Source organism: Girardinichthys multiradiatus, chromosome X, assembly GCF_021462225.1.
Source record: "Girardinichthys multiradiatus isolate DD_20200921_A chromosome X, DD_fGirMul_XY1, whole genome shotgun sequence".
In the NCBI taxonomy this organism is placed as follows: domain Eukaryota; kingdom Metazoa; phylum Chordata; class Actinopteri; order Cyprinodontiformes; family Goodeidae; genus Girardinichthys; species Girardinichthys multiradiatus.
Genome location: NC_061817.1, coordinates 20,438,221 through 20,465,408, shown reverse-complemented (window position 1 = coordinate 20,465,408; position 27,188 = coordinate 20,438,221). Strand labels below are relative to the sequence as shown.

Genomic DNA, 27,188 nt, shown 5'->3' with positions numbered 1-27,188 from the left:
ACACCTTCAAGGAATATTTTAGCTATTTAACATGCATAAAAATAGATTGAAGGAGACTCATTTTTGCAGAGCTCCTATATATGCATGGCATGAGTTAAAAAGCATAGGATTTGATGATGCAGTATGACAGTGATGTGCATACTGTAGGATCATATACTGGAATAATGTATGCAGTAAATATATGTTGAGTGTATTCACTGAAAGGGATTATATACTCAAAGAAAGAGGCATGTCTTAATTTTTGCGGTTACTTATTTTCTCTTTCTCTCCCACACCATCACCCACAACAAATGCACATCGTTTTTATTCCCAAAAATCGGAAGTGATCCAGCAATGCAGAGCCACACTGTTATATTTACATATCCACATGCACAGAGTGGATTAACTGTTTTCAATAGTCTGAGCCAATCCTTCACAGAGTGTGAGATTCATGGCAGGCTTAGCACAGAATCTGAACTCTGAATTATGCAGAGCACACAAAACCTCAAGGGTATTCTTGGGTCAACAGTGATTTGATGTTAGAAAGCACAATCATGAGAATATTTGTAACAATAAGCTCTAAAATGTGACTGAGAGGTCAGAGCGTATGAAGATTTTCTTGTTTTTTTGGTTTTATACATGTCTGTTGTAGAACGGGCATCCACTGAACTGAATACAGTACCGATCAGAAGTTTACTTACAATCACCATTGGCATGATTGTCATATTAATTGTGGCCCTTTAAAGATGTGTTTGAAATGCTCTTTTTTAGGGGTGTACTAATAATACAATATATAAGTTAATGATGTGAAGAGTTTGGTGCCCAAGTCTAAATTTACTGCAAAATTAAACAGAGGCCAAATTTCTAACCTACCAATTAACAAGTTAAATTGCAGAGAAAGCAAATGCCTTTCTTTGCCATCAGTAAGATCCTTTACATAATATTGTTTTTTATCATTTACAGCTCACTTCAGTTATTTGATTAAGTAGACATTTCAAATTTTCAAGGGAGTGAAAGTTTTATTCATTCAAACCATTCTTGAGGTGTGTTTGGGATCAATGCCCTGCTGACACCCAATTGTGTCCATGTTTCAACCGGTTAGCTGTTGATTTGAGACAAAAACAGACCCTTGACATGATGCTGCCATCACTATGCTTGAAAGTTTGTGCAGTATTCTAAGGTTTAAAAAGCCTAATTTTAACTCCTTTGAACACATTTCTTGTCAGTGCGGGCAAAAAGCACAAGTCTGACCTTGTTTGACCAAAAAACTTGTTTTCAGAAGGCATTTGGGTAGCTGCAAATTTTGGTTAAGCATGAAAGTGTTGATACTGGAGCAGGTGCTTCTTTCTTCGTCTCCACACTCTCAGTCTATGCTTATGTGATACTGGTGTTCCAGCAGTTAGCATTTTTTAACAAAATAGTCTTGAGCCTCGGTGGTTCCTGGGTGGTTTAAACAATAGAATGGTCCACACACTCCTCAAATCTGGTTTTGGAATAGATAAACCAGACTAAATAAGCTTCTGGAGTGACCGTACCCTCAACCCTATTAATGATTGGTAAAACGTAAAACTCAAAACAAAAGACTGAAATGTATGTATAAAATACCTAAATTAAACTTCTGAGGAGAATTGTTTATTTAACTGGATATCATTGAATGCTGAACAATAACATAAATATAAAAAAAAACATATTTTATTCAATACATATCATAAACCAAGAAAAACTAAAAGTCCCTGCTAAAAGAAAGAACACTCACAGTGATTATTGCTTTGCAGACTACATTCCCCACAGACAGTCTCAAACACTTGACCAGAATTCATAATGGGGGAGGGGGATGAGAACAAGAAGAGGAATAAAGTTTCAAAGAGCCAAAGTCTCATATTTGAACCTAATGATGTGGGAAAAGGTATAAGATGGCTCCACCTTGACACATTTGGGCCCTTAAAGGGCAGACAAAAGATCAGCATACTTTGTCAAGAATGCCTACTTTACTTCAATAATGGAAAACAAATTGAAAATCTCTCAACCTGCAGGGATCCATGGTGATTTAAAGAGCTTTCTGTCCTTCATGTGTGTAAAAAGGTTTTGTTTATAACTACTATCCAAGCTGAGCATTAGCACCGGCCTTCATTTCACAGAGGCTGAGTAAGAGGCTAGCAGGAAGCAAGCTCGACTTGTAAGCTGCTACCAATGGGAAAAGAAGAAAAATCCCAGCTCCAGTGTGTCAGTAAGGTTGAGAATTTGCAGGGTTAGCAATAAGTAGTCTTTTCTTTATTCTCTGCCAGGGGAGGATCGTAAGGATGCTACAATGTATTTCTTCTGAAACTATCCTCTGTGTTTTGGAGAGTTGTCTTTAGGAAGCTCAGGAAGCAAACAAGACCGTTTATAATTTAAATTGTACTAGATATGTGGAAGCATTCAATTTAACCCTGTTAAAACATGTGTATTATAGTATACAAAACAGCTACTCGTAGCCAATTCATGCAGCGTGTGTGTGGCTTGTGCCCAGAAGAGTTAATTGGATTGTGAAAGCTTTTTGGACCTCCCTTATCTTTGCCCATCGGTGTAGTGAGTATCTCAAGATGTCCATTGAAAACAATCCTATTATCCCAACACAAAGATAACAAATGTGCAGACACAGACATATTAAATGTTTCTTTTTCCCAATTTTATGTCACCTGCTGCTCCTGCAGAGTTTTACTTATATCCAAATGTTCTTTGTTTTAATCCTAAATTAAAAACACAGCTTGAACCTTTGGTCAGCTATAAAGTAATTAAGCAGTTATAGATAGAACAATGAGTAGTGCTTCTTTGGGGAGAGTAGTTTAAACACCTAGTCATCTTTTAAACATTTGAAAGCCATCAGGTGTTTGTGATAACTGAACAGCTTGACACACTCTTCTGTTTGTTGAATGGTTTTCGAGTATGAACAACCTGTTTAACTAAAAGGCGCAGCATCTCAATCAGATTTAAGTCCAAACTTTGACTAGGCAACTCCAACACACCTTTGTGTTTGGGTCTGGATCACTGTCCTGCTGCACAACACAATAACCTTTGAGCTTAGGTTCACATACTGATGGCTGAATATTCGCCAGGCCAAATGTTCTGGTAGAGAGCAGAATTCATGGTTGCACTTATGGGAAGACATGCAAGTCCTGGAGCAGGAAAGCAGACCCAGACCATCACACTACCACCACTATGTTTGACTGCTGATATGGTGTTCTTTTACTAAAATAATGTATTACTTGTATTACTTACTTGTGGTTCTCTCTAGTCTCAAAGCCTTGGAAATGACTGATAGATATCAGTGACTTTGTTTTTGTCTTTTCTTGAATTTCTTGAGATTGGGGCATGATGTGTTACTTTTTGAGATCTTTCAGTTTACCTTTTAAGTAAAAACTTGATTCTACAGGTCTAGCACCAGGATGGGGTTAGGGAAACTGAAACTTAAATGTGGGTAATAACAGTAAATTCATGATTGAAGTAGGGGGTTGCAGTTATATTTGCTATACCTTGATAAATAAAATCACAATTTGAAAACTGTTCTTTTATTACCTAAGATTAAGAGTAAAGGTTAATTTGGGACCAGGGGATTGTTCCAAAGAACACCAGAAACGTCACCTCTGAATGGCTAATAAAAAACCCAAAATGACGGTTTTGGAGTGGAATAGTCAAAGTCCAGATTTAAATCAGATCGAGGTGCTGTGACATGACCCTAAATAGGCCGCACACATGTGAAAACCCCTGAACGAAATTAATGAAAATTATTTTAAAACGGCATTTTCTATTTACTCCGGTTGTCTTTGTCTGAAATGAACATTTATTTGATGATCTGCAACATTTAAGTGTGACAAAGAAACAAAAACAGAAGACATCTGTAAGGGGCTACATACATCATTATGACAAAATACAAAGTTTATGTGAAAGTCTTTTGACTTCGGCAAAAATAACCAACTTGCAGTGTGAATTCAATATCTTGCTGGAAGTAAGAAAGACGTGGTGGGAAGTCATGCAAATATAAAACTTAGGACTTGTTTTGGTCAGTTTGTTTGCATTTAATTTAAATTCCTTTCTAATCATCCTATCTAATAAGTCTTAAAGTAGCACAATGTTCCATTTAAGTTTCCACATAATAACTAGAACATAGAACACTGCGAAGGTTTAGGAAATTACTTTGTATTGAAAATAAATTGCTTTGCCCAGTTAATTTGATGTACACATACATATTCAGATACACTCCTTTTCACTCCATATATCCATGGTGTAGAAAATGTGAACTAAAGACCTGTAGCACGGATTTGTGACAAGCAATTTATAAAAAAATGGAATTAGTGGAAGCTGTCAAAACAAGGATTTTTTTTTCATGTAGCATTGCTGGATTATTAGTACATTATATGTAATACTTGTTTTAGGAAAAATATTAATTCTATTTTAACGTCAACGTTCTACAATTTTATAATTTCTATGCCAATGTGGGTAGATGATGTGTTACTTTATATTAACTGCTTTAAATATTAACAGCACAAAACTTACTCTTTTTTAAGACTGTCAGAGATAATGTCCAGTGCCATCTCTTTGTCAGATGGTGATTAAGGAAGTGTTTGATTTATTTTTATTTTCAGTTTTAGTTGAAAGCTTCTTTTAGTCTAAAAGAGGGAAGCCAAAGTCTTTTGTAAAGTTTAAATGTAATTCACACAGCATCCGTGTTTCCATGATGAAGGATTTGTCTTACAAAAGCTTCTTAGATGTGACTTTGTTGTTTGAACCCTAGACAAGGTCAAAATACCATAAATATGTGGTAGTTTTACACTTAGTACATTTGGCTAAATAAAGAATTATCCCTCAAAATATATGCTTGACAGTCCTGTATCCACAACACCAACCCATCGGCCTGCACCCATTTCCTTTTCCTTCTTACTTTCCATTCATCCTCCTCCTGATTTCCTTTCTAAACTCACCACCGAGACCATTAGGTACAAACATGATTGCATTCACAACCAAAAATAAACATGCATGCAAAAGCAACACAATAATTGCTGAAGACTTTCTTTTAAGAGTGCAGAAATGCTTTATTCTCCCAGCTTATTTCAAGGTAATTGTTGAGGAACAGTGAGCAAACTGCAAAGTATTTGGGAATTTCCTGAAAACCTTTCATGAGTTGCAACAACCTATGCTCGTTGTTAAAATGTACATGCTCCAGCAGGCAGTAGTTCAGAGAGTGAAAAGTTCAGGTTTACTAGGTTGTCAGTTATTCTTGGAACTGCTTTTTCGTCTTCAAAATGGATTGAACAAAACAACATGAAACCCAACTACATAAAACTCAGAGCTTTGATATTTTTAGCAAGAAAGCAATCGAAAGAGCCCCTCTGGAAAGATATATTGTGTGCGAGGGTCCGAAATTGAGCTTTGTTACCTCCACAGCTGAACCTTTCTATTTAGATCTGTCAACAGGCTTGTTGTGCTCCGTGGTTCGAGGTCAGATGCCATTCCTAAATAGAAACCATCTATCAGAGGCTAAGTGGTGGCTGAGAGATGTCATTGTGGTCATGAGTGGGTGACGGTGGCAAAGGGGGAAGTGGCGAAAGGTCGGAAAAACAGTTTCAAGGGTTGCATTTATGCTTGTGTAAGAGCTATGTGGGATGAGATGCGTCCAACGCACTTGGGAAAAAATAGAGTTAATGTATATGTGCAAGGACTAAGGAGACTTCCCACCAAAACCACAATTAATTTCTGACTAATCTCAAGATGTTAAGCAGCTACCCAAAGATTCTTGCTCAACATAGATGCTCTAAATAGAAGGAAGCTAGTAAAACTTTGGATACATTTTAAAAGGCTGTAATTTTAACAAGACTTTTCCAAATACCCCTTCCTCAAACATTAACACAACTGTATGAACTATGACAAAGATCTGTGATTACATTAGAAAATATTATAATCCTTATTCCTTGTCAGGATCAAGGAACTGGATTCTCCACTGAGTAGTGGGTGAGAGCGCATCATAATCCTGGTGGAATTAAGTTGTTTCATCCTTGTGTATATATTGTATAAAAAGAACATTTAAACAGCACTACAATTAAATAGTGTACCAAAAAAAAAACAATAAAATACAACCATAACACTGAAAAAACTAGCAACTGTACTACCTGAACATTTACATATGGCACCCAAATAAATGGGAAATGAGTTGAATTATGGGCCCCAGTTGGGATTGTCATTGAGTTACATAAAAGCGTCATTTAAAAAAATTCTATAAAGATTTAAAACCCAACTGGTTTTGCTAAAACCGGTTGTATTTAGTCATCTCATGTGGGTCCCATACAATAAGCCCAGTGTAAGGGCCAAGATCCAGTAAGTGTCCATCCAGCCTGCACCAAACCGATATGGGGCCCGCATACACATGTAAGTAGAAATTATGTTCTGGATCCAAAACCATGAAATAAGAAAGCTATAGAGAAAAATAAAATAACTGATTAACTACAGAGATTGTTTATATATTTGAGGTATATTTTAGGTTCTAGAATATTTGTACCTCAAAAGTTGGTTTAACTAAATATAAACAAGCATTTGCACATCAAAACAGTCTTCCACCTGAGCAGTGGATCTCTGCAGCTCCTCCAGAATTACCAAGGGCCTCTTGGTTCCTTTTCTGATTAATGTTCGGCTTGTCATTTTAGGTGGACAGCCATGTTTTGGTAGGTTTTCTTATCACGCGAAAACCTGATTATTTTCGGATGATGGATTGAACAGTGCTGACCACAGAAGCCCTCTGACTAAGGCACTTCACAGGCCAGGTGGATTGAGCTCTTGGGCCTGAAGTGGTTCCCGAGGTTCCCACCCTTTGACAACACATTCCCCACATCAGTATAACATTACATACATATCCAAGATTTCAGCTCATTCTTTTTAGCTCTTCTCTCCTCCATTATGAAAAATCCTTATATCCTTATATCCATGGTAAAACTGAGAGTCTCTGCACCAGGACAGAGAATCCTCTGTTTGCATCATTACTGCCTACAGCTACCAAAAAAAGGGCAGGAAGAGGAGGGGCGACCCAGGGAAACCCCTGGATCAAGTTCCTGCTTCCCCATCCTGGTGATACCAGACCTGGCCAATACAGACCCTCCCACATCCTGCTCTGACAATGGGTAAAGCTAAAGCTAACACCACTCTTCTCCTCTGGTTTAATTGGTAAACAATGATTGCATTTTCCTCCCCTTCAGCTGGACTCTGTCAAGGGGGGTAAGGGGAGTCACACACATCCTAATTGCCACCTTGCACGGGACCGGCTTAAAAGGGCACAGGCCTGGCTCACAATGGATGTATTAACCTCTACATAGCTATTATAAAGAGCCAGAGTTACAGAGATACAATGCTGTCTCTCTTTTCTTCTGTCGGAGAACTGTTGTTTCATTCATGCACCTTGGACAGACATTTTGCAGGGCTGTGAGAGATCTACCTGGGAAAGGTTGTTTGCTAATGACGGTGTTGAGTTTTAAGGGTTACGCAGTGCATGTGGTCTTTTTGTTGAGACTTCGTAGCGAAGAAGGAATAAAGCAGGTGTGACCAATCATCTTCAGACAGCTGCAATGACTGGATAATTGTCCCATTTTTGTCTCTGTTTAAATAAAGATAGACTTTTTCTTTTCGGAAAGACTCAATAATTTGGAGCACCATAATAACATGTCCTACTTTCTAAGGCAAACTGCAAAAATGCAACCCCCTAATCACAGATATGGAATAATCAGACCATTTAGGAGGATAGATATCAACCTTCTTCATGCTTATTTAAAATACCTTTACAGGGAAATCTTTCATTGTTTTGGTAGCTATACTTTCTGAAATTAAATATTTTTATCCTAGGACTAAACGCGTTCATTCATTCAATATGCCTATAGTGAAATTTCAGCATTCTTGCTAATTTGGAACTTGGAGTGGGATGTTTAGAAATTCCCATTTAGGATCTTAAACCATAATAATATGATATAGAAGAAATGATATAGAAGAAAGCCCTCCCCGGTGCAGTTTCAGCAGCCAAAAAAAGCTTGCACAAATGCAAAAATATGACAGATGTTGATTGGGTGAAGCATGTATGTGAAGTTCCAAACCACAGACGAAAAACTATAAAGCTATTATATAAATGTCAAGATACAATGCAGATACAAAATATCAAAATTAAACATGTATGAATGACCAGCATGGCCTCTAAATAAACTTGTTTGATTACAGGAAGTTAATTTTGTGTCTTAAGAACTATTTTATATTTGCTGATGTGATCAACTACAAAAGTAGTTTATCAGAAAAGGGAGTATTGTTCAGTGTAAATGCTTTTGGAGTTAAACCATGATGGTCTTCTCATCCAAAACCAATGCTTTTCAAAACCTAGACCTAGCAGGAGGCCTAAAGCCGACTGAAAAGAGTAAAACTGAACGGAAACGCTTACTAATTCAAGTGAATTTCAAAACTAGAGTGGGTGTAAAAGGTCAAATGAGGAATGAATAACAGTCAAGCGTCCTAAGGTTGACCATTGAAAGAGAAGAAGATAAAGGATGCAGACTATCCTACAAAGTTCTGTGAGAATTTGTTGTAGTATTTGATCAAAGCATGTTAATTTATCAAGTGATCTTGCCATCAGTTTATACAAGTCTAAATAAAATTGAATCATGTTTTCATATTTCTCAGCTAAATGTTAAACTGCTTTAAATTGTTGAAGTCTTTCTAAAATGTTCACATTTAATCACACTTAATAGGTATTTAACATGATTTTCACATGCACAACTCCAACATGGGCACAATAAAAGCAAACAACATACACTATTCAGTCAGTTCTGGGGTTTACATATCCAGACATAAAAAACAACAGTCAATGCTTTTCCAGATTCTAAAAAGATTTCAATCTAAACCGATTCCAATATTTCACCATTTATTTAAAAAGATAAAGCCAAAATCAAAAAGCTCTATGAAAAAAACAAATAGGAGACTAAAACATTCAGCAGGGCTGTGACAGATCTAACTAGGAAAGGTTGTTCACTTTAAGGGTTGTTCAGTTTTAAGGGTAAAAAGGTAGCACAATAAGATGTAATTTTAGTCATGAGGACAGACGGGAGTGGTTGGTAAACGAGGCAATGAGATTTAATCCTCTTGAGTTTTAGATAAATGATGGTTTCCGGAGAATATATTCCTTGCAGTCTGCAGTCAGATGCTCCCGGACAAAGGTAACAAAATTTAATACCGGGAGGAAATGACCAGACATTTTCTTTTACAAAGCAGGTGAAGCAACAATAACAGGCTAAAACACGGTGAAGATACTTGCGGTAGGAACTTTGACTAGGCCAATGCAATACCTTCATTCTTTTTTTTAAAATGTATTCAGACTTCATCACTTCAAAAGACATTGTTTCAGAGGTACTGTGGTTTATTTGGAAACAGCTTCGCAGTTCTCGGTGATCCTCTTAGGATCTTTACTTAAAGAAGAAGCTTTTTCCTTTAACTTTTTTCAAGAAGCCATGTTTGTGTCATCCTTTTTCTAATAATCCCGCCAGGAGCTGTAACACTTAATATGATAACTGAGATCTCTAGAGTCTTCGTTAAAACCTTTAGGTTTTGCAATTTCTCCTAACACTGCATGGTCGGACCTTGGAGATTAAATCTACTAGAATGTCCTTTTCTGAGAAACCAGGCAACAGTAAGCCTTACTGCTTCCTTATAATTAACAGTTTTTCCCTCTGTAGAGTAATAGATATGTTTGGAAATGACCTAATAACCCTTCTCGGCTTAATGAGAAGCAACAATTATTTCTCAAAGATCATTGCTGCTGTCTTTCATCCTTGATGCTGTCACCACACAGCTGCATGTTTCAGACCAGATAACTAAAAAAATGTGTACGCTTGAAATTACGTTTTAGTATTTTTTAAACCTGTCGACGACCACATAATTTATATGATGTCCTGACGCATAAAAGTTTAGAATTATAGGTAAAGTTTTTAAAGATCACATTGATGTACGTTTGCCTTATTAGGAATGAGTTGTGCATAAAATGTCTATAATTATACTCTTGATGATAGTATTAATGACAGAGATGTAATCATGGTGGTCATATTGCTGTGTCATGAGCCATTATTCCCAGCACTCATGGTATCTTCTACTGTCGTTTAATCACTTTACGCTAAGGCTACTCCCAGCTGTGTCATATTAATATTACGCCGTGAGTGCATAAACACTTTGTTAAATCAAGAGAGAAAAGAACGAGGATCTAAAAATACTGAGGAAGAGAGTGACAAGCAGGGATTAGCGTCGCCTCGGTGAATCAAACAAAAACACTCGAAAGGAAGCATGGAAGGAAAGTGGAGATAGAGAGGAGAATGGACGGCAAAGGTGGAGAAAAGTGGGGATGGCGATAAAAAAACAACTCATCCTCAGGAGTTGATCTAGTAAAACATCAGGAGACAAGTTTGTGAGCCGGGAGGATGAGAGGAGAGTCTAAAATATGACAGCCCTCAGCGTGTCTGTGTGCAGCGTGTCTGAGTGCAGCTGTCAAAAAACAAAAGTTATTTGAGATTTAAGATGACAAACAGGTACATTCAGCGCCAGATACTGCTCTGTCGACCTGGCTCAGGAATAGATGCTAAAATGAGAAAGACTAAGAAAAGAGCAATGGGATGGTAAAATAAACAGCAGTCATAATCATTACTCATGTGACTGATATAAAATGATTAATTGCTGTGGACTCAGAAGTTTCGCAACTCCTCAAATGCACACACGAGACATAATAAGATAAAATGGAGAACACAGAAAAATAACTGACACTTCAATTAAAATATCTCATGCTGCCATGCGACACCTCAAATTATCAACTGAAACTGTGTGTGTGTGTGTGTGTGTGGTGTGTGTGTGTGTGTGTGTGTGTGTGTGTGTGTGCGTGTGTGTGTGTGTGTGTGTGTGTGTCTGTGTGTGTGTGTGTGTGAGAGAGAGAGAGAGAGATGATGAAGATGCAGATATGACAAACCACTAAATGCGGCTGGTTTCATGACTGTTAACTCATCACTAATTAACTGGCCCATCTGACAAGAGCCAACAAGAGGTCAGGATGCCACACACTTGGATTGCACTGAACAAACACACATATGCACACAGCTAAACGCACACAAGCAACATCATAAACTGTATCCGCAAGAATGAGAATTTCATTAAAATATTGTGTCTACATGGTTGCCTTAAATAGAAAAATATAAAGCAAAGGACAAGGGGAGGTAAAGGAAAAATATTGGAAACCAACTTCATGGCAGAAAGCTGTGTTGAGAATGCCGACTTTACAATGGTATCAGCCTCCGGCGGCACTACACAAAAGTCTTTGATGGAACAAATAAAAGAGAGTGGGGAGAAGAAGGGATGAAAGAGGAGAACGGAGAGAGGGTGGGGGAGAAGGAGGCGCTGTGAGATGAGCAAGACTCATCCACATTATAGCAGCTTAAAACCCACATTAATCTTAAAGACCTAAGGAGGGAGTCAGCAGTGCTCTGAGCCTGAAGATGAGCTTCTGGGGCTGGCTCTCTCTGGCACCCTGAATCCAAGTACAAAGTTGCAGGAGAAGCAGATGTTGAGGATGCCTGAGACTAGAATACAATATACGTGTGCCTGAGCATGTGAACGACAGAGAAAAAGTACAAGATAGAGGAGAAAAGAACAAAACATTGTTTGTGTCAGGATCTGCCATTTTGGACTTTGTTTTGGTTTTGTGTTTTGTTTACTTTTCAGTTAGGTGTTTCTATTCCTTTGGGTTTAGCAGTTATGCTTGTTTATTCCTTCTGTTACCGTGATGTTAGTTTTGTTCTCTCTCCTGTCCCCTAGTTTTAGTAGTTATTTCTCCCCTCACCTATAGTTCTCTTGGTGGTTGCTTTCTCATTTATTTATTACTTAGAATGGTTTTCTCCTCTGGTTATTATTATTATTATTATTAGAACAGTTCTCTTTGCTTCTTTGGGTTTTCTAGTTTAGTTTCTCGCTTAGTGTTTCTGTGCTTGTTTACTGTTAGGTTATTTGTTAATGCTGCATTCTTCTAGTTTATTAGTTCCCCTTTTCCTTTGGGCTAAGACCCCTTTTTGTTGTTATTTACCTAGTTGCTTGTTCCCCTTAAGATTAGTTGTTCTTTCCCAGCCTAGCTCTTTAGTATAGTTCTTCATGTCCCTGCTATGTCTAGTTAGTGTTCCTTCCAGATTTAGCCTTGTGTTTTATGTTAGGGTTTATATTATATAGGGTTCCTTAGGTCTGTTTTCCATTAGTTTAGCTTTTCCCCATGCCCCTGTTTAGTCCTTCCTATAATTACTATTTATGTTCCCTAGAGCTGTCTTTAGTTTAGTTTAGTTTTCCCCTCCTGTCTCTGTGTTGTGTAGTTCCCGTTTCCATAGTAACATATTTCCTCAGTTCCCTGCAGCTTGGTCCACACCTGTTTCATGTTTCCTCTGATTACCTGCCTCCCTGTCTCATTGGTCCATACTCCACTTCCCTCAGCTTATAAGCTCTCCAGTTTTCATTGTTCTCCGCTGGTTCCTTACGTTGACAACCCTTGTTGTATTCCCGAGTTTCTCCTTATGGTTTGTTTATCTCCTGACATGCCTGGACTACTTGCCTGTAAGTCTTTGCTTCAATATTAAAAAAGTATTCTACTCACCATGCGGCCTCCTCGCCATGATCTGCATTTTGGTCCTGCCACCAAACCCACAACGCTGACAGTTTGGTAGCAGATGCTATACCTGCCTTCTGAGTTTTTGTCTGCTTGCAGAGCATTTCCAAGCTTGTATGAAACCCTAGCAAGAATTTAAATTATGGAGCTTATAACTATTGTCTCTCACTACAGCTCAAGTAATATCACCTTAATATAATCCATGGTTGAATGTTTCTGCATTATAAATCTATTATTACAAAAGCTATTTAAAAAACATCTATGTGATCCATTAAGGGTGTGTGAGAGAGTGAAAATCTAAGCAGATAACAGGAAGGTTTAAAACATTACAGCAAAGTTGCTCTGTTTTATCCTTTTGAGCTTCGAAGCTCTGTCCGTTATGGAACAAGCTGGATTTCAAAATCTTGGCAGCACTCAGGAAATCTCAGAATTAATGTAAGGATCAAAAACCTGTAGAGCGGGGGTATCAAACTCTGGTCCTTGAAGGCTGGTGTCCTGCAGCTTTTAACTGTGGGCATGGTTCATCACATCTGTTTCAAATGGATGAATTACCTCCTCATCAGTCAAGTTCTCCATAGTCCTGCTAATGACCTGTGTTGAGGCAAAGATGCATCTAAATGTTACAGTATACCAGCCCTCGAGGGCTGAAGTTTTAGACCCTTGCTTTATAAAATACACATGGAGGGTGCTAATTGTAGTAATAGTGCTAACTGCCCTAATTGCTAAATTAAGATGCTAAAGTCAGTGTAAAATTTCACCTCTTCAATCATCATGTTTTCCTACTTGTTCTGAAATTAGAATAAACCCCAGTTTTACAGAAACAGCTGTAATAATGACTTAATGTTTGATATTTTGAGTGTTTTTCCTAACTTTTCCTATAAGGTTTTTGAGAGAAATTGGAATCAGTTAAAATGGCCCAAAGCTCAAATCAATTTTCAGCGTAGAACCAAATCTGGGTTGCTTACATCTCATTAATTACTTCATATTGATGTTTACAATGATAGCACTTTATTTTACATTTAAAAATTACAGGGCACAAGTTCTCAAACTAAATGCATGTTATGTATCATGATCTAAGCAGCTGCTTAGTTTCTTTTGCCCTAGGCTGGCTCTACTTACCTAATGGTGCATCACAATCTACGCAAGTGGCTACTTTGATGAAAACTATCAACTCTATCAGTTTTTCTCATCTTAAAACATGCAGCACAGTGGGCCCTGAGGACCAGGGTTGAGAAACAATAATCTATATGAAGTGTTTTCCATGTGTTTAAATGATGGTATGTTTGTTAAGAAAGTCTGATCAAAGCAACAGATAAGGCAATATATGAGCATTGAGCTGTGCTGTAACATTTTACTTACACACTACACAACCTTACCCTGCTCTACCTCACTATTTATCAGAATCAGCTTCAGTTTTGTCATGTCTGCTAATAAATAAACAGTAATTCTACAGTTCACAGTATAATAACAGCACAATCAAACTGTCCAATTGATTCATTAAGAAATGTTTTACGGTTCCGCAAGGCTCCATTTAACCGCAAATCAGATTGGCTCACAAATTGAACAAATTTCGTATATTACCCTTATTATAGCCTTATTATTTATGAATAAACACATCATTTTTAGAAACTAAGATAATCTGGCCATAATATTATCTGCAGACACACAAATATGAACGTAGATGTTTCCCATCTAAGGCAGTAAAACTAACATGCTACAGGCATGCACACAAACAAACACCCTTCACTTGAAATTTATTGCCTCCTTCATCTCTTCCCCCTCATGAATAAGCCACACCTGCTCTCTACAGATTGCCATTGATTGGATCCGCCAGGTCAGAGAAATTGCCTGGCATCCGGAGGTGCTGCTCTGTCCCCCTGGCAGTCAAGGCAGCAGAAGCAGAGGCTGCAGACAAGCTGAAGACTCTCTCCCTGCCAGGCACCTTTCAGATTGAGAGGCTGATTGAGCTACAAAAAATATCCAAGAGTAAAGGTTTACGTAGGCAGCAAGTTTGGGGAAAGATGGATGTGACAGTTCAGCTAGGGCTTTTTGCACAATATGCAGGTGGAAAACTGTCTTGGATTAGATTGTTAATATAAAATGATTTAAAGCTCTTCAAGGATTTTTGACTTATCACAGGAAAATGATCATGGTTAAATCGTGCGTGTGATTTGGAGCGAACAAGCTGGTCTTGTCTTTGTGGTTGTTTCCAAGGTGTGGGCTTGCAGTCATCACCTTATAACCACAGCAAGTACTCTGAGTGAGTTGCTACAGCTGCAACTTGGCGCGCTGTTCGCACATTTCCCGGCACAAGTAGTGACAGAGGGTGCACAAACTCCATAACCCTCAGAGAGGATTCCTCATTGCAACTTTTGTGTGTATTCATACATGTGTGTGCATAGCAGCTGCGTGAACAGCTGCCTATAGTAATATGAATCATCTGTGATTGTGCATGCATTTAAAGATGAGTTCAGACAGCAGCTCCTAGAACTGTGTCTAACTCATGATAGCCAGCAGCACTGCAATGGCCCTTGTGTGGAGCCCTAAAGAATGGAGCAGCAGAGAAAAAGTTTGAAATGGTAAGATGTCGAGAGCATTTTTCACTTCACACATGCATCAAATTTATTTTTAATAACATTATCAGTGAAAAAATAAATAATGTACAGAAATGTACAGAAATCCATCCATCCATCCATCCATCCATCCATCCATCCATCCATCCATCCATCATCCATCCATCCATCCATCCATCCATCCATCCATCATCCATCCATCCATCCATCCATCCATCCATCATCCATCCATCCATCCATCCATCCATCCATCATCCATCCATCCATCCATCCATCCATACATCCATCCATCCATCCATCATCCATCCATCCATCCATCCATCCATCCATCCATCCATCATCCATCCATCCATCCATCCATCCATCCATCATCCATCCATCCATCCATCCATACATCCATCCATCCATCCATCATCCATCCATCCATCCATCCATCCATCCATCCATCCATCCATCCATCCATCCATCATCCATCCATCCATCCATCCATCCATCATCCATCCATCCATCCATCCATACATCCATCCGTACAGGGTCGCGGGGGAGCTGGTACCTATCTCCAGCGGTCTACGGTTGAGAGTCCGGGTACACCTTGGACAGGTCGCCAGTCCAGATGCCAGTTTTTTTTGGAAACCCAATTTATTTTACCATAGATTTATCCTTTATTTGACCCTCAGTAGACACATTTCTTTTTTTTAACATCAAATTGACAGGGAATAGGAAGCATACGGTGGCACTTTAAAGATGAGCTGTATCATAAAATAAAATGACTGAATCACAGGTACACACTTACATGAAAGATTTTAACAATTATACAAAGTGTTAACTTGTTTACTGATTTGCCAAACAGGGAAGTGGCACTTAAATACCACTTTTTTTTCTAAATGGCTAAATTGTTCCATACTAAGCTAAAATATTGTCATTTTGCAACTTATAAGTTTTTCTGTTAACCAGAAAAAATCCTGTCACTTCAAAATGGTTGCCAATCAACAATGGCATTGAGTATTTTTCTTAATATCAGTATCAAGTATAACATTTTAGTATTGTGACAACTCTAGTTGACACAGTAATTAATGGAAAAGTAGACCCTTACAATATCTTTCTTTTTTGTTGTTTAACCACAGCACAGTTTTTAATGTTTTTGGCCCAGCCTTGCTTGTTATTTAAGTCATTTTATAGGGGTTTCAAATCTGTGTGACGAAAGTGTTTACATCATGGAAATATTTGCTGTACTCTCAATATATAACATCTCTAGCTTTCACAACGTGGCATAAAAATTCACAATACAATCACTAAGCTTTATTTCAGAGGAGGAATTAATTTCTCATGATTTAATTACTTATTACTCCTTGAATACATATACGAAAGATACAGTGATTGAACTAGGGGGTCACAAAGCCTCATATAACGCGCTACATTGAACTTGCCTTTTCACAAGCTGTCTGAATATGTCAATAAAGTTGTCTCTTTGTTGCATCTGCAAACACAAAGAGCTCAAGCATGTCAAAACTGATTCAGTTCCTCTAGATGACGTATTTAGATTCCCTGTGGTGCTAAAGGTTTGCCATGTGTGTCCTATATAACTCTACAGTATGTCACATGTGTTTACACTTAATGAAGTCTGTTATAAGCATTAATTTAACAGCTCATGTTAGAAAGGGAGCATAAGTACAGCAATCTGTTCCCTTTGAATGATTCTTGAAAGGGAACTATTTCAAACAATAAGAAAATTTAGAAAATCAGAGGGGGAGGGAAAACAAGCATGTAATTTATATAACAGAGGCTTACACCTCCTCCCTCAAACTCTCCTTCTGCCATCTGACAAATCCATTTAGAGTGAACATGAACATTAAGGTCCTGCATATACACACCAAAACCAGGATTTTGGCAGTGAAGGATAGGCAAAAGAAACATGAGCCAGACAGACACAACGATCTGGCATGGGAGAGGGCCCTGCTTGGTCTGTAACCTGGCTCTATTTCCCTGACAGGCTGGCAGTGCTACAGCCCTCTGGGGTATAACTGCTTCCCAAATGTCTTCCTAAATCTGTTTCTTCTCTGTTCAGATGCCACTTCTTCCCCAGCCTTTGACAGCCTCTGATTATCTGGAGATACAGTCATCTTATATTCTCAGCTTCAGTTAAGACATTAGAAGTTTCAATTAAAAAATTGTTATATGTGCAAATTAAATTTAAATTAATAATGGGTATTTATCATCATTTTTACAGATTTTGTGTTTGTGCTTGAAGTGGCAATGATTTATATGGCGATTTGGGCGGTGAGGAAAAAAAAACGGAGATGAAACAAACTGGCATCCTACCTAGGGATTTAAAAGCACACTGGGGCAAGCCTGATCTACCAGTAATTCTCAGGTTTAGACGGCATTGCTATGCTGATGCACACAGTGTGTCTCACTAGAGAACCTCGTGTATGGAAGTCAGTGAAAGTCTTACCTTTCTATTTAACATCAGTCCATATTACCTTTGTCATGGTCTAACCACCACACAGCAGTATAGCAATCAATAGATCATTTTAAGGAAAACTCCTGTACGTTTTCGCACCAAAAATGTTGTTTGGCCCGAAGTCTAATATTTTATTTTATGGTCTCTGTGTTATTTAACAGAGACCATAAAATACCGATATACAATCTGTTATTTATTTGGCTCAAACACAAGCTACTGTTGTAGTTAAATATACTTGGTAAATATGCAGGGGTAGAGAGCATTATTCATTTATTATCAGGAGATCATTTGTTTTGACAGAGGACATATAAACGTAAAAAACACATTTTCTTGCCTAACAAACTTTATGCTCACAAACAACACCTACTGTCACCTTGATGCTCAATCTGCTCACTATGTCATCGCCATAACATGAACTGTGTAATGTCCTCATTTCACAGCTTTGGGAGTGACATTTTATGCATAAACGATTATATTATAATCCTGGGGCAAAGATTTGTTCAAATGGAGAGACTGTTTTTTGTTTGTGAAGATCTAATGTCTAAATCTTAATTATCATTCTTAAACTGAGCTCAAACATTCAATCAAAAAGTTAGACAGATAAAACAAAACTTTAAATACTTTCAGAGTTTTCCACAGGGAAGACATCTTGTGGAGTTGGCTGGCAAGCTGTCAAATTGTGTAGACTCCAGGCTTATGGCTTTGTAGAGATTTGCATCCACCTCAAAGGAGGCCTGAAACATCAAACTCTCTCTGAAGCAACACTTGATGCTGTGCAGCAGGATGGGTCAACACAAACATTGCATTACAAGGATGCTCTGAACCACATTTATTAGAATGCACCACAATTCTTAAAATTAAATACGAATGGATCAGTATGACAGAAACAACAAAAGCTCAGTGTTCTTTAACAACAGAAGTTTTGTTTCTCAGGAAGGTCTTTATTCAGCAATTCCGCTCCAAGGAGTTTTGTATAATATCTGTACACACTGCAGACAGATGACTGTGACAGTCAAAGCAAGAAGCCTGAATAAAATATGACAGGCCAAACAAAGAGCTGCAGGAATTTGTAGCTCGTGGTTCAGAAACTGACATGTAATTACTGTCAAAACGGTTTCCAGCAGAATCTGAAAAAGACAGCTTCGGTCATGTCTAAAGTAAGAAACCAGAGCTTGTCATTTCCAATTTAAATGCATAATTTTTCATTCAACAGTCCTCTGGTAATTAGAGTTTTGCGATAACTTTTAGTGCATTCAATCATTTAACCTCTAGATTCTTATTCTGATTGAAGTTGTGATTTTGTCTTGAGAACCAATTATATTTCAGTGTTGCAATTTTATTTTGGTAGATTTTATGTAAATAATGATGTGCATATCGAAGAGAATCAGATACTTTCTGTTTGACAAAACTGAACAGATGCATAAACAAGAAGACATTACATGACCATTAATAATGTATGACTGTCTCTTGACATATTTAATCCCAACCTCTGCACTGAGCACCACCCAAGGACTTCACCATGGCCTGCAATTCTGTTTTTTTTCCCACCCAGCCTACCACCAAAGTTACATTCATCTACAACTCATACATGTATCGCCAGATTGTCTGTGAATCACCCACACAGACATGCACAAACCTAGGGTGATCTTCGTTCTTGTCAGATGTGACTACGCTGATGATGCCTGCTGGGTGTTGTTGGTTATAAAGAGATTTGCATTTATGGACATTACAGTACAGCATCTACTGTTGTAATGTTCGTTGTCACAGTCTGATCAATATTCTGGAGCCATGGTTTCTTAAAATGTATGAGTTCTGCCTACTCTGGAACCACCACTCAGAATAAACACCAAACATTCTCTAACAGTGTTTCCTGAAGTATTTATTCTCAAGATAGTATTAAAATGACACACTGTATCTGACTCTTTCTGGTCATTTTTCCAAACAGCATTACCTTAAATAGAGTGATGGGTTGCACTCCTGTAGTTCCCATACCACAACCGTCTAAGTATATTTTTTTCTAAACGGCCAACTTCGTCTCTCTTTCAAACTAGGGAGAAAAGTAGCTGCTTTCTTTCAGCCATTTTGCAAGCAGTGTGCAGCAACAGGTGGAGGCTGCACTACTGTATGCTCCATACAGCTGGAGAAAACCCATCTCTCTCTGACAACTACTCTGGCATGGATATAAAGACTTTAAAACATAGGAATAGCATATTGGAAAATTTAAGCAGTTTTGAAATTATAAGCCTATAAAACCGTTGGTTTATTCTGATGCAGTTACCGGCCAATACCTATTAGCAATAGGTATTGTAAATTCTCTAAAGTATTGATTTAATTGAAATGTTAATATTAATTTGTTTAAATTGATTACAAATTTTCACTTTTTTTCGATGTGCTACAATGGAGCAGATTTAAAAGGTGTCCCAGTCATTGAAAACTTGACTACAAACAACTACAAAACAAGTTGTGAGACCGTGTGAGATTCTCTAGGGGACACTCCTGTTGAACTGGGGGCCCAAAGCAGTGGGCCAGCTCTGGCTGGTTCAATCACATTTCTCTTCTCTGGTTAAATTGTTAAAGAACATCAAAACCGATTTGAAGTCCATTTTATTAGGTTAGGTTATTACGAACCTTCTAGAGCTTTACTCATCATAATTTCTCAAGCAGAGCGATACGTACACAAGCACACACAAATATACACACATATTTGTGGATGTCTTCATTGCTTTACCTCTTTTCTTATCCCTCTCTTCCTATATCTAATGTTCTCCACAGGGGCTCTCATGCAGAAAACCTTTTTGCATTTCATAGCAATCAAAACGGGCTTGTGAGCAATTACTTCTGATCGCCTCACAGTTGGCCTGGACTCTATTTATCCGTGTCGACATGAGAATTCATGGGGAAAAACTCAAGACAGTTGAGAGTTAAAAGGTATTTCTTTTGCAAGAGCAATGTGCCTCTGCTGGCATGTTGGGCCTCCCCAAAGATGACTATGGGATGGCTCAATGCTCGTTTTAATTAACACATAAGCCTGTTGATGTTAATTAAAAAGGAGACAGACGATTCCCCTATCAGAACAAAAACTCACTAAGAGGGGAGAGATGTGTATATGAACAGAGACAGTGTTAGTACTCAGCACTTATTACCTTGTTCAGCCCTTCTACCATTACAGTATAGCATGGCACAGGTATTCATACTCCTCAAAATTTTCCACATTTTGTCAAGTTACAACTACACATTTCAGTGTATTATCATTGGATTCTATGTGATAGACCAACACAAAGAAGTGCATGATTGTAAAGTGTAAATGCCTAAAAAACTTTTCACAGCTTTGAAATGCCCAACTGTCAAGTCTTTATCATCCTCTTACGAGGTTTTTATTTTAGGGTTGCAATGTGTTTACAATAGCTCTATACATCCTCCCATGACCAGCACTTTTTAGATTTTTATTCCATAAAATCGTGACAAAATGAAAAAAAATATTAAAGTGTATGAAAACCTTTGCAAGTCCCTGTAGCCGCCTAAAACACCTTTCAGATTGTAGACATGTTTATAAAAATCCAGACAACTGCAACATAACTATCAAATAAAATAAGCCATTCCAGTGCTACTTACTTCATAGGCTTGAACAGTGCTTGTCCATAGTTCTGGAAAGTCATGATCAACTTCAGCTGGGTGCCTCCGGATTTCATGGCTGGGAGAAAAACAAGAGAGATGATAGATTGCAAGCCTCACTGTGGAAAGCGTGAACAAAGGCACGCACACATGCTAACGTGGAACACCACCACATTTGCACAGACATCTCTGCATTTGCCAATAGTGCCATTTTGCATGAAATCATAATAGATTTGCTTATCTGTTAAACAACTTACCAGACACCATGTAATGAAAATGAAATGATGAGGGTTTGGAGCTATGTGCAATTGAATACAAAAGTGACAACTTGCAATTAAAGAAATATCTAAATTAAACACAGAGACATGAGTCTTTTTTTTTTTAGAATCAATGACTCAACATTTCCCTGCAAACCTCCATTGATTGCACAGATCACTCATGACATCTTGTGCACATTAGCCACTTCCTTTGTCACTCAGACACGGTGACCTCCTGCATGCTGGAAGCTTATGTCTCTGACTATCAGTCATATCCGCAGTGTCTCCCACAGGGTGATGGATCCTGACAATGAGCTTCCTACTTTCCTCTGACTCAAACAAAAGGGCCGCCAGGCCAAGATTGTCCAAAAATACCTTGTGTTTCTGTCACAATGGACTAGATTTTGAGGGGATTTGCACATTTATTATGGCATATTAACTTGAGAACATTACAAAACACTGTGCTGCTGCCCAGCCCCAATATCAGTGTAAGCTCCCTGCCATGCACCAGATTGTTGAATGAGCATGTTGGATGTATTCTGTGTTTACTGACTCTTAGTGCGGTTGTCTCAAGAGCTCCCACATTTTGTTTCTCTATTTTCTTCCCTCTTCTCTTTTTCTGTTTGTATATGTCATTGTCGTATTCACATCCTCTCTGTTATGCTCTGTCTGTCTCAATTCATCCTATTCAGCACCAGCAAGCCTTTTCCTTTTACTGTGAGTCATTTCCAAAGGCTTCTGGATTTTTTTATACACTGTCGCACACAGCAGTACATAACCTCAGGTGCAACACCTTTTTAATTCTTAAAAAAACAGACTGGGATTAAAGCCAAAGAACACAGTGTTGACTAAGTTAAAGACGCACCTGATGACAAAAATCGAAGGAAATTTCACTTTTCAGGCAAATAGATACCAATTTGTATTCATTGACCATAAAGACTTTACTTAGATGTATTTTCATCTAAAACAAGTAGAGAACACTGTTTAAAAAGGAAGCTGTTATATTACATGTAAAAAAATGTCTGTCGTTCAGGCTGCAAAAAAGCATGAGAGAGCAAGACTTTCAGCAGGTGACAGGAAGAGGGAATGGAGTACAACAAAGCTGCCGTGTTTCGTTTTTTTGAGCTTTTTACCTGTGTTTGTCATGAAACATGCTGGATTTGGAAAATCTTAGAATTAAGGTAAGGATCTACATTCTACATTAAAAACCGAAACTACAGTTTTTATCATGTTAGCTGCTCTAACCATGCTAATCGCTTTTATCAGATGCTAAGTCAGTTTTAAATATCAACTTCGTAATTATTTTGTCTTTGTTTTCAAAAAATAAAAACTAAAAAAATCTTAGCACCTTGCTTTACAGGAATAGCTTTGTGAGACATCACATCTCTGTCTAAGAGAAACAGTTACTAAGCCCTTATGACAGGAAAACAAAAACAAAAATTGGAGACTGGAAATCAGCCTCGAAACTCTGATGCATCTCTATATGTAACACATTTACTCAATCAAGCATAGGTGGACAGCAGAGTAATCACTAATTGTTCAAATCTAAAGCGATTGTGAAATTAAAAGCTATGACCTTAGTCTCAAGAGTTGCTATGATTTAAATTTGAAATGGTATTCCTCTTGCAAAAAGCCCAAGCATAGCTTAAGTGACTGTTTCTCTTTAGTTTTCATCCGCTGACATGCAATCACAATAACATTAAATTGCATAGTTTTGTTCTACAGTCCTCCCCCAGCAGCATTTAAAAATGCCTCCCCCCGGTGCCGTGATGATAAATCCGTTGTGCCTTCACCTGTGCTTCCATGAGCATAATTTATGAGTTAAGCTGAATTCCGAACAAAAGGCCACAAACGCTTCCCAGCAGAGACAGACACAAAGGAGGAACAAGAAACAAGCATGATCTGTAAAAAATGGCTGATGAGGGAACCTTTCTATTGCCATATAGCTCATACATATTTTGTAATTTCTGCATAGCAGATATGAGTATGAAGGGTGTGTGCATTAATGGGTCACTGCTGAATGTGCTCCTGAAGACACACAGATTATGCTGGGTTTTATTGCAGACAAAAGAGATGGAGGCACAAACAACATGGAGATAGCTTAAAAGGCTTGGGTATGAATGAAAATAACACAATTGCTAAATAATCATCCAAAAGAGTGTTGTAAAACTGTAAACTAGAAAACAGTTGTAGCTCATTTCAGTATGAATTTGGCATAGATTTGTAGCTAAAAACATTTAATACTTAATTTGAATGTAAAACACCTGTTTTTGGTCTATCTATAACAATTTCAACTGCAAATACAACCAAAATACAAACCTCTGTATAGATTTTGACTTTTGTTCGTAAAGGGCAAGAATACTTCACTATTAAAGTATTGAGGTAGAACATTACTTCTACAAAACATTTACAATATTCTTACAGCCGAGCAATTTTGCCTGGATTCCGACTAAATAAAAACTTTGTACAGCAACAACACTTACATGACCCTTCCAAAATAGTATAGCAGATTAAATTTAGGGAAAAAAAAAAAAAGAGTGTAGTCAATGGACAGACAATAATAACAAAAACTATACAAAAGATGAAGAAAATCATTCTACCGTTTTTGTCATTCTGTTGTGAAAATTGTATGCAAACATTGCATGAAAGCACAGGAAAATAGCTGCAATTAGCATTTTTATTATTTTTTTATAGGAGGACATTGAAAGCTAGATAAAACAGCTTCTCCGGGTTAAAAACTGCTTCAACATTGTTCCTCTCTATATAATAAGTTATCATAAGATAGCTCATAAATATGAAAGTTAAAAAACAAATTTATCTCAGATATTTCTACAGCGGTCAGGCTTTATATATGGGACATCCAGAAAGCACAGACCGCATGGATGCATGGATGGACAAATAACATTCCAAGCACATCATCCTAAATACACCACGCCCATGTTAAAACATGGAGGTGGCAGCATTAGGATCTAGAATGGATTTCTTTAGGAGGGAGAGGGAAACTGGTCAGAGTTGAATTGTAGAAGGATGAAGCTAGAAATAGGGTAAAAAAAAAAACTATGACAGGAAATAAAGTCTGGGAAACCAAATATGTTTCCACACTGTTTTCTTTTTCCATACTATGTAGAGTTGGAAAAAATTCCATAATTTTCCAGACTGCATAGGAACACTCCAAATATTTACATGTATATAAAATTATCTATTTATGTTCACCGCCTCAGACGAACCTGACTGTGTCTCACCATCTCTTATGACACGACTCTTCCTGACTGACTCACCCACGCTGGTGATCCTCTGAGAGACCAGGTCTTTCAGCAGGGCATCCAGCACAGTGCTGTGCCTGGGGTACAGTTCATATCGGTTGATCCCGATGTGGAAACGCAGCCAGTTGGGGTAGGATTCTGCTGTCACCTCTGAAGTTGGAGAAAACTCATCTTCATCCTCGTTTCCCTCCTCATTATGCCTGGGGGATAATAAATAAATTAAAATCAAAGGTGGGAGAGGTATAGGCTTACTGATGTAAGGAATCTGTAGAGTGAAATCTAAAGACTATAGAAGGTAACTAATAGAAGGTAGAAAAGTTTCTCATTTAACAGAGAATTAGATTAACTTTTAAAGGTTCTGTGCAAGAATTACGATAGATAGATAGATAGATAGATAGATAGATAGATAGATAGATAGATAGATAGATAGATAGATAGATAGATAGATAGATAGATAGATAGATTAAGAATAATATTTTGTCCTTCACAGTCATCTTCTTCACATTAACAGACACATAAAGAACTTCCCCACCGTACCCTAAAATCTAATCAGCTTACCATCCCTGGTTCCCTGTGTCTCTTGGATAAAACCTGAAGTCATTGTTTACGTTAAACAGAGTATCATCATCCGTGAGGGGAGGAAGGTCAACCTTGTACAAGGAATGCTCAAACAAAGCCGACAACTGGGAGAGCGCCTGGGTGGAGACGGTGCGCCCCCCGCTCGCGTCCCCGATCAGCGGCTTGTGCTCCTTCGCCGACGGTCCCGTCCGCCCGCGGGAGTCCCTGGCTCTGTCCCCACCGGCCGCGTTCTTTTCCAGCGAGTGGGACGTCAGGTTGGAGCTGGGCTCGTTGCTGAAGTCCTGCAAGATCCTCAGGGTGTGCTTGTTAGGCCAGCCCGCCTCAGCGGCCGATCTGGCGCGTTGCTTCCCCCAGCCCTGCGACTCCCTGCCCGGGTGCTGTGCGCACTGGCAACCGCCCTCCTCGCCGTCCGCTCCGGTAGCTCTCTTCTCCAGCTTTGGCAGCAAGTCTATCATGATGTGCAGGGTGCACGCAATTAAAAACACCATTAGGATCAACACTCTGAATTTACGAAACAATATCATGGTTATTTATGCGATATTTCCCCTTAAATAGAGCAAGCTTTTTAAGATCCAACAGTAGTATGATATGAGAAAGCAGCAATATAACTATGTCGATCTTCTATTACCATTTTACTCATAATAAGCGCTAAAATTCCCATCATATTCAAGAGTCTTGTTCAATTCATAGTGGTCCAAAATCTTCATGTCTTGACAGGTGGACTTGCATTTAAAAGTGCTCTTGATGAGCTAGATGTGGTGTCAGGGGGACGTCAGTGTGAATAAATGTTTCAGAAGATGTAACAAAGGGGACCGGGGTCCCGTTAAACGCATCGATGCTCTTCCTTTAACCTGCTTCCCAGCGCGGAGTGAGACATCAAACGAGTCATAATTGCTTTCTGTTAAAATATAATGTCACCACAGAGGTAGATTTCACGTAGTCCGCTGGAATCAAGCGTCCCAATGATATCTGAAATTAATTTATAAGACCATAAATTGAGAAAACAATCCGTGAAAAGAGCAGGTTATCGGCGAGGTGCTCGGATGCTGCTCCACTTCTTCTTTTTTGACTGCGAGCGTCTCTTAAGTAAAATCAGACGCTGCCTGGCAGGTGTTGCGATCCAGGTCGTGATTTTGTCCTCTCAGTACCGCCTTTTCTCCCCCCAAGTGTTCATCCAGGGTGGGTCTGTTAAATCTTAAGACATCTGAGCCCAGCCTCGGTGGCGTCATGAGGAAGAGATTGGCTGCGTCCATGCACATACAAGCAGCACCACTGAGACATGAAAGGCGAGCTTTGGGGATGAGACGCTCTGGGAGCTAAGAGGCTGCAACTCTCTGGTGTGCAGCCAGAGGGCGCTGACGCAACCTTGAACTTCCGGATATCCAAATGCCTACATCATTGACGGCACAGTGTAGGTGTTCCTACAAGTTTAATATACTGGTTCTCAGACAGCTCTGTAGACCCCAAATGGTACATATTTATGACTCAAAGGGTCTCATGTAAAATGATTACCATTATATTGCTTCCACATCACTAAAAGTTGCATAAAGCTTTAAAATAAATTAATCTTTTGCTGGAGTAGCATATCAAACTGAAAAATATCCAACATTAAAATTAAACTGTTTTTAGCAAAATCATCAATACCACATTCATTGGCTGTTCCTCTTTACACTGTCTATCATCCATAGTACTGGATCCTCTCTTGTTTTCTTGTATAGGGTACAGGTTTGGGGACTGATATAGGCATGGAAGAAGCTTTATGCCGTGGCTAGTGAATCATTACTGTGT

The 27,188-nt window shown here is 38.5% G+C and overlaps 1 protein-coding gene across 1 annotated transcript in view; it reads right to left on the bottom strand.

The window, feature by feature from the left end:
* Positions 1–26,686, bottom strand: part of LOC124862700 (extracellular serine/threonine protein kinase FAM20C-like) — a 51,699-nt gene extending 25,013 nt beyond the window's left edge. The window contains exons 1-3 of the mRNA XM_047356762.1: positions 25,380–26,686; positions 24,837–25,021; positions 21,302–21,380 (exon numbers count right to left, since the gene is read on the bottom strand). Of these exons, the coding sequence (XP_047212718.1) occupies positions 21,302–21,380; positions 24,837–25,021; positions 25,380–25,924 (809 nt within the window). The 5' untranslated portion in view covers positions 25,925–26,686. The remainder of the gene's footprint in view (positions 1–21,301; positions 21,381–24,836; positions 25,022–25,379) is intronic.
* Between the last annotated feature and the right edge of the window lie 502 nt (positions 26,687–27,188).